Genomic DNA, 17748 nt, shown 5'->3' on the forward strand with positions numbered 1-17748 from the left:
ATGATTTAGGCAAACAATACCTGTCTTGCCTTTGAACAATTCATGTCATATGATCCCGCAGTGCCCTCTGTTGCTGTAGGATTATTATATATGTTTGTTTCTTTATCTGTAACCCATAGGCTATCATCCTTCCCAATTCAAACTGTGGATTTTACATTGTAGTTACAGTGGGGCAAAAAAGTATTTAGTCAGCCACCGATTGTGCAAGTTCCCCCACTTAAAATGATGACAGAGGTCAGTAATTTGCACCAGAGGTACACTTCAACTGTGAGAGACAGAATGTGAAAAAAAAAATCCATGAATTCACATGGTAGGATTTGTAAAGAATTTATTCGTAAATCAGGGTGGAAAATAAGTATTTGGTCAATAACAAAAATACAACTCAATACTTTGTAACATAACCTTTGTTGGCAATAACAGAGGTCAAACGTTTACTATAGGTCTTTACCAGGTTTGCACACACAGTAGCTGGTATTTTGGCCCATTCCTCCATGCAGATCTTCTCAAGAGCAGTGATGTTTTGGGGCTGTCACCGAGCAGCACGGACTTTCAACTCCCGCCACAGATTTTCTATGGGGTTGAGGTCTGGAGACTGGCTAGGCCACTCCAGGACTTTCAAATGCTTCTTACGGAGCCACTCCTTTGTTGCCCGGGCGGTGTGTTTTGGATCATTGTCATGTTGGAAGACCCAGCCTCGTTTCATCTTCAAAGTTCTCACTGATGGAAGGAGGTTTTGGCTCAAAATCTCACGATACTTGGCCCCATTCATTCTGTCCTTAACACGGATCAGTCGTCCTGTCCCCTTGGCAGAAAAACAGCCCCATAGCATGATGTTTCCACCCCCATGCTTCACAGTAGGTATGGTGTTCTTGGGATGCAACTCAGTATTCTTCTTCCTCCAAACACGACGAGTTGAGTTTATACCAAAAAGTTCTACTTTGGTTTCATCTGACCACATGACATTCTCCCAATCCTCTGCTGTATCATCCATGTGCTCTCTGGCAAACTTCAGACGGGCCTGGACATGCACTGGCTTCAGCAGCGGAACACGTCTGGCACTGCGGGATTTGATTCCCTGCCGTTGTAGTGTGTTACTGATGGTGACCTTTGTTACTTTGGTCCCAGCTCTCTGCAGGTAATTCACCAGGTCCCCCCGTGTGGTTCTGGGATCTTTGCTCACCGTTCTCATGATCATTTTGACCCCACGGGATGAGATCTTGCGTGGAGCCCCAGATCGAGGGAGATTATCAGTGGTCTTGTATGTCTTCCATTTTCTGATGATTGCTCCCACAGTTGATTTTTTCACACCAAGCTGCTTGCCTATTGTAGAATCACTCTTCCCAGTCTGGTGCAGGTCTACAATTCTTTTCCTGGTGTCCTTCGAAAGCTCTTTGGTCTTGGCCATGGCGGAGTTTGGAGTCTGACTGGTTGAGGCTGTGGACAGGTGTCTTTTATACAGATGATGAGGTCAAACAGGTGCCATTCATACAGGTAACGAGTGGGGGACAGAAAAGCTTCTTACAGAAGACGTTACAGGTCTGTGAGAGCCAGGGATTTTCCTTGTTTGAGGTGACCAAATACTTATTTTCCACCCTGATTTACAAATAAATTCTTTACAAATCCTACCATGTGAATTCATGGATTTTTTTTTCATATTCTGCCTCTCACAGTTGAAGTGTACCTCTGGTGCAAATTACTGACCTCTGTCATCATTTTAAGTGGGGGAACTTGCACAATCGGTGGCTGACTAAATACTTTTTTGCCTCACTTTACATCTTAACCATTAAGCCTCTGGAACCCCCCCCCACCCCATCTGTGGTGATATTTAATGAAAAAATTATCTCTGGATAAATGGAGTGAGATGAGGTGACAGAGTGATGGATACAGTCTCATCACACTCCCTTCCAGGTTTTACCTCAAGCAAAGAAAAACAGAAAAAAGAACAGTCACTTAATGCTCATATTCACCCACTGTTGAAAACAAAGAATATTTTTAATTGCTAACAAATGAGCTCTGAGAACGAATCGGCAGTATGTTGTTTTGTCCCTCAGTGAGCAATAAAAAGCTTGAATCCTTTGAGGATTCAAAGTTAATAAAGTTCAAAGGTCTACAAAAAATCCCCAATAACTACTGAAGAAGTTGTTTTTTCCCTTTAAACACAACTCTGAATAAACAGCCAGAAAATGAATGGACGTTTTAAATGAAGCAATGCAGTTTCTTTTAGGAAGACACTGTTAATGAATCAGTATCGATAAGATCATATGAATTCCTGATTGGATGAATTTTACCCACAGGGATCAAGGAGAGACTTAGTTAGGCTCACTGCCTGTGTCACCAACATGAATCAAAGTTTTGTTTAAGGAGACTTTGAAGAAGGTTACTTTCACCTGCAAGGTAATTAATAAACACACACGGTGCTTACTCTTTCGTCTTCATAGCAACCATTCTGTAGGGAGCAGGTTTCTAGTATTGATTGTGTGTGCTTGTTAAGAGATATTTCTGTACAGTGACTCAATCTTCTGAAAATCATGAAACAACTTCCATGAATATCATTGATCTGACTGTAGGTGCTTTGTTATTAATCTTTTCCGACCTTTTTTTCCAACAGACTTTACCTCCAAGACTTTACCTCCACAAACAGACTTTACCTCCAAGCAAGACTTGGAGGTAAAGCCAAGCAATTAGTAGATGGATTGGTTCTAGAATAATCCAGTTAGTTGTAGAATAAGTTCTAGAATAAAGAATAAAATAAAGTCACACCAAAATGTGTATTGGAAGAAAAGAAGTACATAACATGATGCAGATCCAACAGTAGAGGAAATAGCTGTTTGGGCTATAGAGGATTACTATCAACCTGACCTGAAATGTTTGACCCTCCGATGTCGTTCCTGGGATGTTAGAGCCACTCGTCCAGCTTCCGGGGTCACTGCACCGAGTGCTCTGATTACCATTAGGCCCACGTGAAAAGTGAATTGCAATCATCAAAATGGGAGAAAAGTAAATTGTGCACTAAAAGTTCAAGTTGATTGAATATTTAGTCATATCACTACAAAACAAAAATAACAATTTTCTTTCAGATAAATCTTTGATTCAGCCACTGTCTGCTTGCTGAGGAAGACAATTATTGAGATGGGAAGTATGTGTTTTCATTAGGGTTGTTTGGTGGAATTCCATAACATCACCGACTGGATAAAAGCAAATATCTGACCAACTTTTGGTAGTTGTGCACATGCATTTAGGGGCATAGGGCTATATACATAAATCAGTGACAGTTACTATAATTACATGTACAAAGCACACACTGCACACACTTGCACACCTCTCATCCATTTGAATGAAATCTGGTGGCTAAAGAGATACATTTGTCATATCAACATTATCCCTGCATTTCTTCTTACAATCCCCAGATCATAAAAAATACTTACCTCAATAAAAACTTTGCTATATTGTGAATCCCTGAGTGTGAAAATTTGAACATCTGCTTAGAGTTTAGGAGTGTGAAAAGTAGTCAGATTCAATGATCTGTTTACACAGCCTGGACTTCCTGAATTGTATTTTATGTCTCACTGGTACCAAAAGCACAGCGGCTCCACCAACGCAGCATTGATTTAATGGTGGTTTGATTTGGGTATGAATGCTGGCTTACTGGAGGATTTTGTAAATGGAGCACTGCACTGAGAGCTCATTTTCAGGAACTGCAGGGACCTCCTTCTTGCTGAGAGCAATGAGTGAATATTATTTGAAGTGTGCCAGGAACTCAGCACAGTTTCAGGCTCATTTTTTTTTCTGAACCCTTCATCTGAAGTCAAACTACTTCTTTCTCACCTCTGCAGTAGCTCTTATTTCAGACTACTGTTTTTACCTGCAGCCACTACTGACAGGATATTACAAAAAAAACAAAGTTTTCCTGTGCTTTTTCAGTTCTTCCATATTGATGGAAGGTTTCCTGGTGGTTTTTATTCTAAATTCCTGGGAGTATTTATTTTAAAGTTTGAAACTTTTAAATTTAAGCTGTTTTGGAGAGTCCATTGTAAAACTTTGAGCAAATACAAAAGCAGAAAAAAAGTTAGATGTCACAAGCGAAAGAGAAAGGAAATGGATGATCTGCTGCCCCTGATCCAACATGTCTGTTTTCAAACTTTATCTGGCATCCCTCATCCCAGTAAGGATGCTTCAGGAAGTGGCTGCTTTCCGTTTGTGTCACTGGCTCGGCCAAAACGCTCACATTCAGGCATCAAACGGGACAGCACAAAGCACAGGTTCACATTATGTTTGACAGTAATAAACTGCAAATACATAACTCTGCACAGTGAGATAGCAATAAGGAAAACACAGTATCTGAGTGGTGGGACACTTCACTCCCTGCTCCTATGACCTGCGAAGAATACGTGGATAGATTAGCGTGAACAGCACAACTGGCAGATTCACACATATTCTTAAAAAATGTCTCTCAAGATAAAGCTGCAAACAGCAAGATGTTGGTTCTGCTCACGCCCACCTGCAGCAATTTGTTTCACACCTGCTGCTCCTTCTCCTGCTGGATGTCAGTTTAGAGAAATGAGTGTTGAAGTGATAAATCTTGAAGGCGTAAGGTTCTCTAATCAACCTTCAACTTTTTATTTTATTTTTGGGTTTCAAATCTAACATTTTAACTTTTTTTTCTCAAAATAAGAAAAAAACAAAAAGTAGACTGTTTAAAAAAAACTTTTGACATTTGACATCTGTTTGGCTAACAGCCCAGAAATGCTTAATGTGAACCCCCCCCCCCCCCCCCCCAAAAAAAGGACAGAAATAAAAAATATATGAAAAAAGATCAGCAGTGAGAAACCAAGAGACTGATTCAATTACACCTAACCTCTTGTCTCTGAGGGTTGTCACGGTAACAAGGCCACTTGTTCATGAAAATTGCAGGCTAAACATGGATTCGTAACCCACACACACACATACACACACAAACACACACAAACACAGGCTTGGCACACACAAACACTCCCACTCAGGCTACTGTGAACAAAAGCTCAGGGGGAAGCAGCTGAGATGAAGCTTTCATGATTCCTGTGTGGGAAAAAAAATTGTAGTCTTTTTTGTGAGTGATATCCACACACACACACACACACAAAGCTATAACATATAACAAATACACACAGCGACATAAACACACACTCATAGAAGCCCAAACAGAACAGATCCTGTGGGTTTTTATTAGTAGACTATTGAAGGCTGAAGAGGCTGAAGGCTGATACACCCCTCCAGTGAATGGGGTGTGTCTGTGCACTCTTCTAAAACCACCTTTGTGAGGACCAGCTTTAGTTTTAAACCCTAATAGTGGGGACATTTTGGCCATTTCCCACTTTTTGGGGGGGCCTGTTTTCTATATGGATTAGAATGAGAGCCTGTCGCTCCCATGCTACGAGACTACTACAACATAGCAACTCAGTCTTTCAAAGTTATTTCAATTCATGAAATTCACACATAGGGAGTAGGCGGTACTTTTTAAGGTGGCTGAAAACCCCAAATCTTAACTGTTCCAGATGTTCTCTGCTTGGAGAGGCATCACTCTTCAGCATCACTTTTTAACATACAGAGTCTGACATAGAGGCATTAGACTGCAGCCAAAACTGCTTTGCCTGTGCCTTCATTGTCACAGGATGCTTTAACCATGGCACCCAAGAAGCTAGACACAACTGAGAAAGTTTTAACTAGAGATGGACTGATCTGATATCACCAGTGTTGAGACTAACGCGTTATTAAGTAACGCGTTACAGTAACTACGTTATTATTGCGGTAACGCGCACGGTAACTAGTTATTATGCCAAAACCAGGAACGCGTTACTCGTTACTGGGATTTAGATAGGCTCGTTATTCGTTACTTCGTGTGGTGGCTATCGCGGAGCTTCCACAGATTCAATAACATTAGCAAGTGGTGGAAGCAGCAGGTGGATGAAGGAAAAGGGAGGCAAGAGGAGAGACCCGAAGCGGCCGCTGGTCCGAGAGTGTCAGGTGAACTGAACTTCAGGTAAGAAGTTATAACCTGCAGTCCATCTGGGTCAGATATGAACCAAGTTTAGGTGGAGTTTATTTTCGTTATGCTGACTTTTTCGTACTGCGTGCTAGCTAGCATGACGGAGTTTCTATACAGCTGGGTGGGTGAGCTGAAAAGGAACACAGTTTGTCCCGGACTTCAGCTACAATGAAAAAGACACAAAGTTGGAGTTATTCTGTGTTTACGCTGCACAGCTGCCTCTTCTTCTCTCATCCTCTCACCCCCCCTCTCCTGTTTCTACTTCAATCATGAAACTGATCAATGATCAGCTGATCGGCTCTCTTGTTTATTTATCGCCCACTTTGCGCCAGAAAGAGGAAACCAGCGGATGTCACGGTAAACAACAGCAGCACTTTTAAGCTTGATCAGCTGTTGTTAGAATTTATTTAATATTAATTAAGTATCAGCTGATGTTTGCTGGAGCCACAGCTGTAAACCTGCTGGTCATGATATCGGTTTGAATATGTGGTGAGAGGGAAACATGAAGATGAAACCAGGAGATGACAGCTGGTAACTGTGCAGGGGCGGGTCTAGCAAAGTGTTGCCAGGGTTCCATGTAGGGCATTAAAAGGGAAAGGGGGGCACAAGGAAATACTTTTCTTATTCTCATTTAAAATGTCTCACTTTTAAAAAAAAATAATTATCTGAGTCTTACAACAAACGTTGATAGATTGATACATATATACCATCAGAACAGTGTACATCACTGTCACAACAGTGTTTATTTTCATTCAAAGGCTTTATGATTTTTCCTATAATGGTGGGCCGGTCTCTAGCCAAAATGCCCGGGACGATTTGTTTTGTCCCAGTCCAGCCCTGTATGCAGCTCATCTGCAGTCTGGTGTTGCCTACATCTTCATATTCAGAAGGCAGAATTTCCGAGTTCTGAGTACAATCGAGAACACCATGACTGCAGTTTTTGTGTTGGATGTAAAAAGCAGGCTAGGATAGACTCAGGCGTGGGATTTCTCTCGTGGAAATGTGCACATTATTTTTTCCTTTCTATTGGTAGGTGGCACAGTGCACTTGTGGCAAGTAAGCAAGCTAGAAGACTGGCAATCTTGCTGGGTATCCAGTTACGGAAGCAACACATTAACAAGAGAATTCTGAGTAAAACCAAAGTTACTTTCCCTAGTAACTAGTTACTCTGAAAGTAACGAGTAACTTGAAGTAACTGAGTTACTTTTGATAGAAGTAACTAGTAATGTAACTAAGTTACTAATTTAAAGTAACTTACCCAACACTGGATATCACGTATCGGTATCAGTCCGATACTGACCTAAATTACTGGATCGGATATCGGAGAGAAATAAAAAATGTAATCCGATCCATTAAATATAAAAAAAAGCACCTGACAAAACTAGCGACACAGCATAACCCAGCTCATGACCTTAGCACGTCGGAGCAGTGTGCGTCTCGTGATAGAGCGGCTGTGGCGTGCAAGACCTGTCGGTAGTCTGGTTGAGCATTTGGAGCCTCGCTACGTGCTTCCAAACTGGCATTTCATCTCGGAGAAAGCTATCCCAGAGAAGTAAAGCAAATGTGTAAGTTCATCTCTAAATGTTCGTAAAGCATTCCCACCTTAAGCTTAACAACCGATATATGGAGCGACTCTCTCTCTCTCCCTTCCTCTCCTGCTGTTACTTCAATCATGAAACTGATCAACGATCAGCTGATCGGCTTTTCTGTCGCGACTCTCTTGTTTGTTTATCGCCCACTTTGCACCAGAAAGACGAAACCAGCGGATAAACAACAGCAGCACGATTAAGTGTGATAAGCTGTTGTTAGAATTTATTTAATATTACTTTCTACACCAGGATCCTTTTCTACGTAGCTGACAGCTGGTAACTGTGCAGGGGTGGGTCTAACAAAGTTTTGCCAGGGGGCCAGGTAGGGCATTAACAGGGAAAGGGGGGCACAAAAACATACTTTTCTTTCTAATTGTCTCATGTCTAGCTTTTAATAAATAATTATCTGAATCTTACAACCAAAGTTTTCATCTGATGTAAAATGTATAGAAATCCATTATTGTATATAGTAACTATTAAGTCAAATTTATAACCTAGAAAGCTACAGTACTTTTTCCTTTGCAATTCAGTTGAAGAAAGATGTTGAATCTATTTAATTATTGTAGAAAAATTATTGACTTCTGTGCATTTTTTTTTTTACATGTGCTTTAAATTAAAGTTGATTACGTCAATTAAGCATTATGAGGGTGGGGGATGGTTCCCTATTTGTTTTTTGTTTTTCTGTTTTTTTTTTCTGGGAGTTGGCAACCCTATTAGTTAGGTTGTTTAATATTTCCACTAAGTACTCTTTAAAATACCAGAATAAGGAGGATGGTGTAGGTTTAAGTTTATTAGATTGATCAGTATTGCTGAACTATGAAATATTTTGGGAGCAGTGCATTTTTGGCATACAGGTATAACAGAATAGCTTTAGTGTGTTTTTTTTTTTACTTGAGTATAAACTTATACAAAATGCAGCAAGATATTTATTTATTTTTTTATTGATTATGAAATACCCTATATCGGATACATATCGGTATCGGCAGATATCCAAATCTATGATATCGGCATCAGTATTGATATTGGATATAAAAAAGTGGTATTGTGCCATCTCTAGTTTTAACATTATGAAAGGTTACATTTGAACTCAAACAGGGATTTATCCCCTAAGTTTAATCTGCGAGTCCATAGCCTAAACATTGTTTTAGTGCCCAAACCTAACCAAACCTCAACTTGTTTACTTGATGAAGATTTTTGTAGGTTTTTGTTTTAATCTCAAATCACAAAATGATGCTGTTGATGATGAAGGGAGTACATTGAAAAATGCACCGGTATTCCAATAATAAAACATGATGGTTCCTAAGTTGGGAGAGAAACAGTGTTGTTTGCACAAATGGAGTTTCTACTTTCCATTCAAGATGAAAGATGACTGACTAGAATTCAGTGACTGCTATGCACTCTGATGTCTCTAGCCCTTTAGCATTCTGCTCAACCAATTGGTAGAGCACATTTTCAGGCCCTATATCTAACTGGGGCTTTCACTGAAATTGACCTACATTGTTAGGTCTTTTCTACCAATTGGTTTACATCTGTAATGCCAAAAAAATCCACCAGAAGGCACTGTGAATGGAAACTGTTGGCTCTTCTTATACCTCTCCCAACCAGGAAGTCAGAAACAAAAAACCATCCAACATATTTTGAGTGTTTTTGATTAAACTAAGTTAGGAAGATATCATTTTTTGATATATGATAGTGTTAGAGGACTTACTAAACAGATGTATGTCACTTGACAGCATTAAAAAAGTGGTCAACCAATTTGATTTGATTTGTCCCTTTATGGTGCTAATGCTAACATAACCTAAATGTTATTAAAATTGATTATTTGCCATAAAATCAGACCACTAGACCCATTTTCTTTATCCATTGCTGTTGATAAATCACATTAAGTGTTAGCACAGCAAGAATATGCTAAAATAATTTCCTCAGTAAGTCATTTCTGAGTTAATATTAGTAAATATTGTAAAAATCAAGAATAACACGTGGAAATCACAAATATCACAACTGATTACCTTTTAACCAAATTACAGTAGCTGGTAAATTAATATTACTAATGATAATTTCATGTTTAACAAGTACTATATGGATGCTAAATAATTATATGGCTAAAAATCACATGGTCCTGTGGCATGATACTCATGATACCATTCATCTTCAACTGCAGTGTGTTTGAGGTCATGGTTTTATATGAAGCTACAAAGGCTGGCACTCTCCACTAGTATATTGCCAACAAACCAGATGAGTGGGGCTTTAAATTGTTCTGCCAAGCAAGTTTATCTGGCATCATCCACGACTTGCTGCTGTATCACTGAAGGGAGCATTCTTCATTCTTCTTGTTATTAATTTAATTATAATTTGGCACTATATTCAATTTTTTCAACTGTATTATCTATTGTACTTGTATTTGCATCACATTTCATACTTTTACCATTAAGTGACATCTCAACTGTTTGGTAGAGATCAATATTTTAAAAACTACAAGGTCTACTGAAAAAAAATATATTGATTGTGGTTATTACTCACCCAAATAAATAAGAAATGCAAACAAAAAAAATTTTCATTGCTTGGTGTGGACCTCAAAGGGCTAGTGGCAAAGATGCAACATAAGGAAGTTTGCATTATTCATTAGATAGTTGTCTGATTTAGAATCAGAGGAGCAATGGTTGTGAATATTGCAAGTTTTTTATGTAAATAGCTTTTGATGCAGCCTGAAGCCAAAACAGAGGGGAATCTGTGCTCTTAGGAAGTTGGATCTAGAGAAATCTAAACAAAAAAGATCACAGCCATGTTAGAAAAAAAATAATAAACATATTTTTAAAAAATTAGTCATAGTGAAAGCACTGTGTTGACCAGTGTCCTCAGAAAGTTGAAAGTCTTTGCATACATACAAATCGTTTGTTTGATTCACAGTCAGAAATAGGGGTACGGAAGGGGTACATTACTGTGCCCCAAGGTACAAAAATGACATTAATACAGTCTAAGGACAAATATTGGACCTCGGGGTAACTATCTGTACCTTTTTTAGCATCTGAAAGGTACATACATGTTCCTTAATTGTGAAAAGTACTTATTTGTACCCATTCTAACAAAAGATAAAGTACAGGTTGATTAAGCTCTTTTTGATTAGAGGTTTTTTTTTTTTTAATTCTTTTTGACAGTAATTTATTTGCAACTGTATTGATTTAAGCATATATTTTAGTGTTTTTATTTTATTTTTTATTATTTTCATTGCTGTTGTTGTTTTTGTATTCCCTGAACCCCCTTATTTTTAAGCTGCTTTAAGAACAATGAATTTATTTGAAAGAAAAAAAATAAAAATGCATTTAAACATTTTTTAAGAGAGTGTTTTTTTTTTTAAGTATAACTATTTGGATGAATTGCAAAAAAGCACCCTTATTGAACTCGGAGTGCGAGTTGAGCCCATCCTCACAACATCAAACAAAAAGTAGAAGAAGAAACTCAACGAATAGCTGGTGGATTCTAGAACTTTCTGTAAATGCAGCAGGTGCCATTTTGTTTTATCAATGGACGGAGATGGATTACGAACTTGCAAGTCCTGGTGTGCTCTGTTCACTTTCAACCGAGGAACTCTTAACAAAAATACAAGAGTGGGGCTTTGATGTCACCGAAGCTGAAGCTCAGCGTTTCAGAGGTAAGTTTTATTTAAAGAAAAATGTAGCTTAATTACTAATTATTGGTTTAGCCTAGCTTAACGTATATTAGCAATTTAGCTAGTTTCGGCACTCTCTTAGTCTTTTTACAAACGTTTTTACTAACGTTTCATGTGTAAAGTTGAGGTCACAGTTCTGAAAAATGAAAAACGTGTACACATAGTATTTGTATAAGTTTGAACTTATATATGTGGTTCGGCCACAGTCTATGGGTTCGGTAACCCCTGCGCAGCGGAACGGCGCGAAATTTGATTCCCTGGTAGCTGAATGCAGTTTACCGTTAGTGTGTTAATGGTTTAATAAAATCACGTTTTTACATCCATTCCAAGGCCATCAACACACATGGGCGGCTGAATATAACGTTTAAAGGAAATATCTTGACGCCGCACTTGTTTAAAATACAACAAGGGTGTCGCAGCTGGGGTTTGATAGTCGCGTTTTAAGCAATGTGGGAACTTTTTCAGCATGTAATCTGAGCTTGTAATAAGGTCCTGCGGGTGTTTTCGCTATAAGTAATCGGTCTGAAAGAACAGACGGCAGAAACTGTCGGAAATCTGGAGAAAGGAGTCACCTTAGTACTGAATATTAACAAATTACAGCATTCTAGTCTTTTTTTTTCTTCCAAACTTGAAAGGGCACAAAAGCATGCTCAGACTCTGCTCTCCTGTGTCCAGTAGTCCCAAACAAACATCTAAATTTAAAAATGAAAACTTTGCATATCGAGAGGATTCACTCTAAAAATTTGGTTTATTTTATTTAATTTACTGATTTTTTTAATGAATATTTCTTTGAACTGAAAGAAGTTGTACAAAAGGTTTTAATGTGTGTGATATACGGTTTTTACCCATGTAAAAATGTGGTGATAAATATCCTTACATGGAATTTAGAGTTTGTACTACCATTTATCTTGCAGACAATGAGGTTGATGGTGACACAGTTGACTGCGGTCTTACTGAGACTATGGTTGCATACCTTTTCCAAGGATCCTTCAAAAAGCAGGTTAAATTCAACCAATTTGTGTCAAGGATGAAGGAATCTTCAGTGAAGCTGACTCTACAGACTGTCTCTCCAGAAGACTGGCAACCATCTACTTCGTCAACTTCAATAAGGTATTTTCTTATTTATAATGAAGTTAGTATGTCTGAAGCATGCATGTTGGCCGTTATGCACTTTTAGGATTTAGTTAATATGATCATTGTTTCTACCATATGTATTGTTACTGTAGTGTTTTATACTTCAATTCATGCAATAAAAACAAACACTTAACTGTTTTCACAGCAATGAAAATACTTTGAGACTGCCAGCCTCTTTTGAAATTCCAAGATTTCCCAAAAATCTGCAACTAAAACTGGACAACAAAGAACCGTGCCATAAAAATCCAAGGGACAGACACACAATAATCAGAATTCTATATGAAGCTGTGGCACAGTATACTATGTAAGTTAATCAGGGTAATGTTAGCTTGTTGCTTTAGAAAAAGCTGAATCTGTCATATTGAAAATAAACGCTACATTACTAAGAAACAATAACTGACACTTGATAAAGTTTGTTTGTCAGCAGTTGCTCTAACACTTATGTTTCTTCTGATATTACAGGTATCCCACAAATTCTGAATATGTGCAAGCTGTGAAGACGCTGGTAATGAAGTATCCTTTCCTCAAGGATCGTGAGGGAAATGGTTATGTAAGTTAAATTTAAAATTTGCATAAGGTTCCTTCAAGATTACAAAGTAAAAGTGAAGCTTTTTTCTATCTTGTTTTGTTAGTAAGACAATCTGTAGCCTCTCAGTAGGTTTGTATGAAGTATGTTTACTGATTCTTTGTTGGGTGTATTTTGTGTAGATTGTTTTTACAGTAACTTATGTTTCTGTTCAACAAGCACACATGGCATATGTCTTTGAGACGTAAATTCAAATCAGAGCGGGCACCACTAGTCGACAGTGAGGCAGTGAGGCGTTGTAAGGAGAAGTTTGGTTCTACGAGGAGAGGGCAGCCTAATAAATGTCAACGAACAAGTCAGAGAAATGTTTGTCAGGTTGGTGTGAGGGACATCTTGAGCTATAAAATGTTCTTGCATCTGTTATTACATCTAAAACTAAGGATTAGGGATGCAACTGTACCCCTTTTTTCAAACCGAAACCATACCAATACTTGGATTAGAGCACTTGCTAATACAAAGTACCAGTGCTAATACTTCTACCTCACAAAAAATTATTAATTGGAAGGCGCTAAAAGAGGGTGAACTAGATTAAAAAAAACAAAAAAAACATTTTAAATATGACTCCAAAACTAACATTTCAAGTTAACAATTAAGATTTTATGTGAAATTATTTGAGTTTCCATATTTTAAATATTGGTTCATGGTATCGGTTAACTTTAACCGATACGAGTTCTTTGTGATGCACAGATTGTGTCAGCTCTAATTGTATATTTAGTCTTATGTTGGGTTTCTAATCTGTTTTGACTTTCTCTTCTCACTCTTGCTTTCTTTCAAGGGACCATGCGTCCAAGGAGAGGATTTATTATCCATAGACGCCCACTTAAAGGTCTTACAGTGCCAATATCAGAATATGCAACCAGATACCATGGTGGTTCATAACCGTATGCAGCAAACGTTTGCTTGGCGGCGAAAAGAAATTGCAGATGGTATGCCTGTGGAGGATGTGTTGAAGAAGTACCCCTTCTTAGGGATGCCTACTGGTGTAAGTCAGAAAGCTGAATTGAACTTGGAAATAGCTGTCACATTTAACATGTTTATAGTAGTAAATTTTATTTGCCCTTGACCTTGCTTTCTTCATCTGTCCCTCTTTCCTTTTTTTGTATGTTCATGTAACTTCTTACAGTATTGTTGTTAAATTCTATAAAAAAATAATTATGCAGCACCATACATAATTAATATCAACTTTAGATTATTTCATTTTCATACACTGTTATTTTGTACTGAAAATGAATTTTTTACTTGTAGCTGTGCAACGAACTCGGGTGGATCCAACCAACAACGGGTAATGTAAGCCAGCGATTTCGTGAAGGGCTCTCATGTGTTGCAGCAAAGGTGAATGACCTTACACGAGGGAAAACCCCACTCTACCAGCTCTACCTTGATGCAAGAGAGGAGGCTCTCACTGATGACCTACCAGGTATTTGCTTTTTTTTTTTTTTAACTTCAAGGCTTCCATTTTATATAATTTTTATAGGTAACTGGAAATGCCAGATAAAATGCATGGGTGATCTTGTGGTTTTTTTTTTTTTTTGTTGTTGTTTGTTTTTGGCAGATCTTGACACAAGGGCTGCACTTTTATTGCTGCCATACGTCTTCAAGGAGAAACTGGATCTCTTTGTCATACTTGGAGAGGTGTGTGTATTAAAATATTTAGTCTATATAAAAGGAAAACAAATGTATCTTTTGTTAAGAGACTAAGATATTGCTTTCCTCTACCTTCTCTTTTGACTTCAAAGGTTCATCCTAAAACCCCCCATCCAACTGTTCAGCTACTTCATGAAGATTGGAAACCAGTGTTCTCCAGAAGCGCTCCAAACATTGTGAAGTTGGATGGCAGTGAAGTGTGCAGAAGCTCATTTATTTTTGAAGGAATCATCTCTTCTTTCTGCTTTGTCTTCAACCTTGCTTATCCAAAACATCTGAAGAACACCCTGATTTTTCTCCAAATGTACATTGTGAAAATAGATGAGGGTGAGGACCGGCCTCTGCCAATCACAGTCACCAGACAAATAAATCTTCTGTATTGACCACCATGCCTCAGCCATATCAGTGCTCCAAATGTGGCAGAAGAACCTTTAGTTTGACAAAGCTTATTCAGCACATAGGACTTATTCATTCCCATGATGCCAATTTTGATATAACTTGTGGACTCAGTGACTGCTGTTCTTCCTTCAAAAAATATGAATCTTTCAGACGACATGTGTATAGGAAACACAGAGAACAGGTGTTGTGTCCCCATAAAGACTTAGATGAAAATGAGCAGGAGGTAGTCAGTCCACACCCAAATGAATTTGCAAATGACATAACTGAAAATATTGAAACCCCTCCATCCTGGGATGAATTTTTGATAAATTTCAGAGACAATCTTTTCAAGTTCATTCTTAAGTGCAGAGAGAAAAATTCTTTACCAGTCTCTGTTCAGGAAGAAATTGTGGAAGACGTAAATTTTCTGATGTGTTTTTTCAAGGAGAACTACGATGCTTTTATAGCATATCATTTAGAGAAAATGGGTCTTGACGTGTCTTTGTGTCCAGAGCTTAAAAATGTCCTGCATTCAAATGAATTTTTTGAGAAGGCTTCAACAGCTATTCGATCTCCTTATTTGGTCAAAGAACATTGCAAATCAAAGCTCAACATGACAGAGCCTGTTCATTGCAAATTAAGAGACTCTGTGGGTCATACAGTTGGCTCGTATTCATATGTGCCTGTTGATAAGGTGCTAAAAAATTATCTTTCTCATGAAGACATACAAGATCACATTTTTTCAAGTGGCAATTCGGAAACTGATGAATTTCTAACAGATTACTCTGATGGAGAAATCTTCAGACATCATCAATTCTTCAAGGATAACCCAAATGCACTGCGACTCCATTTTTATGAGGATGAATTTGAAGTACTTAATCCCCTAGGATCTAAACGATCCAAACACAAACTTAGTGCATTTTATTACACTGTAGGCAATTTGGACAAAAGGTACACTTCTCAGCAGAGACACATTCATCTAGCGTTATTGGTACGCTATTCTTTCGTTAAGCGGTGTGGTTGGCATGTTATCCTTAAACCTTTGCTTGATGATTTGGAAAAACTTTCCACTGATGGCTTTACTTTTACCATTGATAAAACTGAACACACTATTCATGCTGCTCTTGCAACTTTATCTTGTGATAATTTATCAGCTCACATGATTGGTGGTTTTTCTATGTCATTTAACACTGGTAGAATTTGTCGGTATTGCATGGCTTCTTATGAAGATATGAAACAATCCTTTGAGGAAGAAAGCTTTGTTTTAAGAACATCAGAGGTTCACCAGTATCATCTTGCACGAATCCAAGAATTTCCGGATGATAAAACAATATATGGTGTAAATAGTTCATGTCCTTTTGACAGACTGAGTTATTTCAGTGTTACGCAAGCTTTACCACCTGATGTAATGCATGATCTGTTGGAAGGTGTAGTTCCTCTAGTTATGAAACTAGTGATTTGTAAAGCCCACACTGAGAAGCATATTACAATTAGAGAGATCAATGAAGAATTGCAAAAAATGCCCATTGGTCAGAATGACAAAACAAACAAACCAGTACAGTTATCAGAGAGACTTCAGAGTGTTGGTATTGTTGGGTCAGCATCTCAAAAGTGGTGCCTGTTCAGATTGCTGCCATTTCTGATGGCAGACCGTGTGCCACCTAATTGTAAATATTGGCATGTTTTTCTTCTATGTCGTGAAATAACAGAGATTGTAATGGCTAAAAAAGTGCGAAAAGAGAATATTTTATTGTTGAAGTTGCTTGTCCATGAGTTTCTCACAAAACTGAAAAGTGTATTTGGGGATGTAATTACACCAAAGTGTCATTATTTAATCCACTATGCAAGACTGATTGAAATGTTCGGCCCTCTACGTTTGTTATGGTGTATGAGATTTGAAAGTAAGCACCAGTATTTCAAAACTTTGTCCCGCAATTGTAGAAATTTTATGAACATTGCTACAACTTTGAGCAACAGACATCAGTTCAGACAGTGCTGGGAGTTTTCTAACAAAAGTTTACTTGGTGAATTTGAAAATGTTTTTGGAAAAAGTGTGACTTCACCATTTTTGTCATTACCACTGGAACTGCAACAAGCACTGACAGTCTATTGTGGCTTTTCTGAAGTTGATAGTGCTAAGAAAGCTTTCCAGCGTGTGTCAGAAGTAATTGTGAACAGTGTCAAATACTGTGTAAAAGATGTGTTTGTCATTGATGTACTGCATTCAGAGAAGATTCCTCTGTTCTGGCAAATTAAGTACATATTTAATATTGACACAATGTGGGTCTTTTGTGGAAAAATTCTCATTCCTCTGTTATATGACAACCATTTTCATTCATACAGTGTTAGAGTTGATAGTGAATGGACGTTGCTAAAACCTGGACAGGAAATTGATGTTGCAGCTTATGACACATACTCTGTTGATAACAGTTTGTATGTAACAGTTAAGCAATGTATTTAAGAAGGTAATAAATGTGACAAGTATTTTTGACTTTGTATCTTCAATTTTTCAAATCTTGAGAGGAAAAATATAGGAAATCTGTGTGTAGATACTGAACCTTTAGAAAGACATTTTTGTACTCCTTTTAAGGGTTCTTTTTTGTACTTTATACTAAGGGTACAACTTTGCCCTTTAAAGTACAGGTTTGACGTGTAAAAGGTACAAATTACAAGGGTACAAATCAGTACCCACAGTTTAGGGTACAGAACGGTACCTTAGAGGGTACCA

General features: G+C 38.0%; 1 protein-coding gene across 4 annotated transcripts; it reads left to right on the top strand.

Annotated features, from left to right (window-relative positions):
• Positions 1-10941: 10941 nt before the first annotated feature.
• On the top strand, positions 10942-17511 carry LOC146499258 (sterile alpha motif domain-containing protein 3-like). Of its 4 annotated transcripts, XM_085138146.1 has the most exons (9): positions 10947-11260; positions 12193-12388; positions 12558-12716; positions 12875-12962; positions 13158-13313; positions 13774-13980; positions 14244-14415; positions 14551-14630; positions 14735-17511. In XM_085138146.1, exons 1-9 carry the CDS (start codon positions 10981-10983, stop codon positions 15023-15025), a joined length of 1629 nt encoding a protein of 542 aa, XP_084994272.1. In that variant the 5' UTR covers positions 10947-10980; the 3' UTR covers positions 15026-17511. The 4 variants fall into 4 exon arrangements, with proteins under 4 accessions (XP_084994273.1, XP_084994274.1, XP_084994271.1 ...); XM_085138148.1 differs by lacking the exon at positions 13158-13313 and having other exon boundaries at positions 10944-11260; XM_085138145.1 differs by having other exon boundaries at positions 10945-11260; positions 14244-14630.
• Positions 17512-17748: the final 237 nt, after the last annotated feature.

Source organism: Neolamprologus multifasciatus, chromosome 17 (genome assembly GCF_963576455.1).
Source record: "Neolamprologus multifasciatus chromosome 17, fNeoMul1.2, whole genome shotgun sequence".
Taxonomy (NCBI): Eukaryota; Metazoa; Chordata; class Actinopteri; order Cichliformes; family Cichlidae; genus Neolamprologus; species Neolamprologus multifasciatus.